The following is a 1,229-nucleotide window of genomic DNA, read 5'->3' on the forward strand; positions in this document are numbered from 1 at the left end:
AAATACCAATAACCAAAATCGTAAAGCGGAAACAATAAAACTCTTCCGTGGGGCCTCCCCAGCACCCCACTCCTTGTGCAAGAGGTGAGGGGTGGGGGGAGGGCTGAAACAGGAAAGGGAAGGAAAAGTCCCTCACCACACCGCACACCAGAGGGGTCAGCCAAGAGCACTTCTGGGGTCAGCTAGGGCAGTCTGTGGGTGGGGTGGGCAGGGGCGGTGTCCTGGGAGCTCCCCGGAAGGGCCAAAGCCAGCTTAGTGTCCTGGAGAGAGAAGCAGGCAGTCTCCTCCGGGAGGGGGGACTGGCTCCCTGAGTCGCCAAGTCATCTCCCCTGGGCGGTCCCTGAACTTTGCAAGAGAAACTTTGGATTCCAGGGGGTTTGAGCCTTGAACCTAGGGCCTGGAGGCCCAGGAGGCTCAGGGTGTTTGGTCAGGTGGCGTTTGGTGGAAGCATCAGGCCAGAGAAGGAACCCGAGACCTGCAGGGCCTGGGTGCCAAGCCGAGCTGGTGGGGTGGGGGGTGCTGGGCTGGAAACAGCGGGGACTTGTCTTAAAGCTTCAGTTTCCAGGGCCGTGGGGTCCCGGAGGGCCCCTGGGCCCTGGGTGGGACCACAGTCCAGGACAGGAAGGCAGGAGCAGGTCACCATCCCAAGAAAGACCCTGCAGGGGAGAAGCTCTGCAGGCCTGGGGTCAGCAGGAAGTGGGCGGCTTCCTCCCCGGCTCAGGCTCAGGCACTGTCCCAGCTGCCCCCATGGTCTGCTCCAAGGCTCTCAAAAGAGGAGCTGCACCTGGGGGTGGAGCAGAGGGCGAGGTCCGGGTCATGCCAAGGCCATGGCACCCACCTGCCACCCACGGGGGGAGAGGAGGGAGCTGTTCAGAGCAGGACTTCGCCCCCCAGGCCAAGGTCTTGGAACAAAGCAGGATAGGGCAGGTCTCCCCGAAGCCACACTGGCTCCCTGGGTTTCTGTGGAGACCTGAGAGAGGCTGGGGTGGGCAGGAAGGGAGGGGGTGGGGGGGAATAAGAGGGGGTGGGGAGGTGGGAAAGGAGGGAAGAAGGGACCGTACTGGGGGTAGAGGCAGTTAGGCCAGCATGTGGTCAACAGTGGGGTAGAGGGGCCGGAGGCCATCGCTGTAGCTGTCTATGGGGAAGTCCCCATCCATGTCCATGTGCATGTCCAGGGGATCCAGGGGCTGGTCACTCGAGTACATGGCACGGTAGGTGGCGTCCATGTC

The 1,229-nt window shown here is 62.7% G+C and overlaps 1 protein-coding gene across 1 annotated transcript in view; it reads right to left on the bottom strand.

Annotated features, from left to right (window-relative positions):
• Positions 1–6: 6 nt before the first annotated feature.
• The window catches only part of LOC105979032 (junction plakoglobin), a 24,935-nt gene continuing 23,712 nt past the window's right edge, over positions 7–1,229 (bottom strand). The window contains exons 10-11 of the mRNA XM_013005798.2: positions 1,062–1,229; positions 7–784 (exon numbers count right to left, since the gene is read on the bottom strand). Of these exons, the coding sequence (XP_012861252.1) occupies positions 1,077–1,229 (153 nt within the window). The 3' untranslated portion in view covers positions 7–784; positions 1,062–1,076. The remainder of the gene's footprint in view (positions 785–1,061) is intronic.

This window comes from Echinops telfairi, unplaced genomic scaffold (genome assembly GCF_000313985.2).
Source record: "Echinops telfairi isolate 266 unplaced genomic scaffold, ASM31398v2 ScPeMD7_7458;HRSCAF=8496, whole genome shotgun sequence".
Classification (NCBI taxonomy): domain Eukaryota; kingdom Metazoa; phylum Chordata; class Mammalia; order Afrosoricida; family Tenrecidae; genus Echinops; species Echinops telfairi.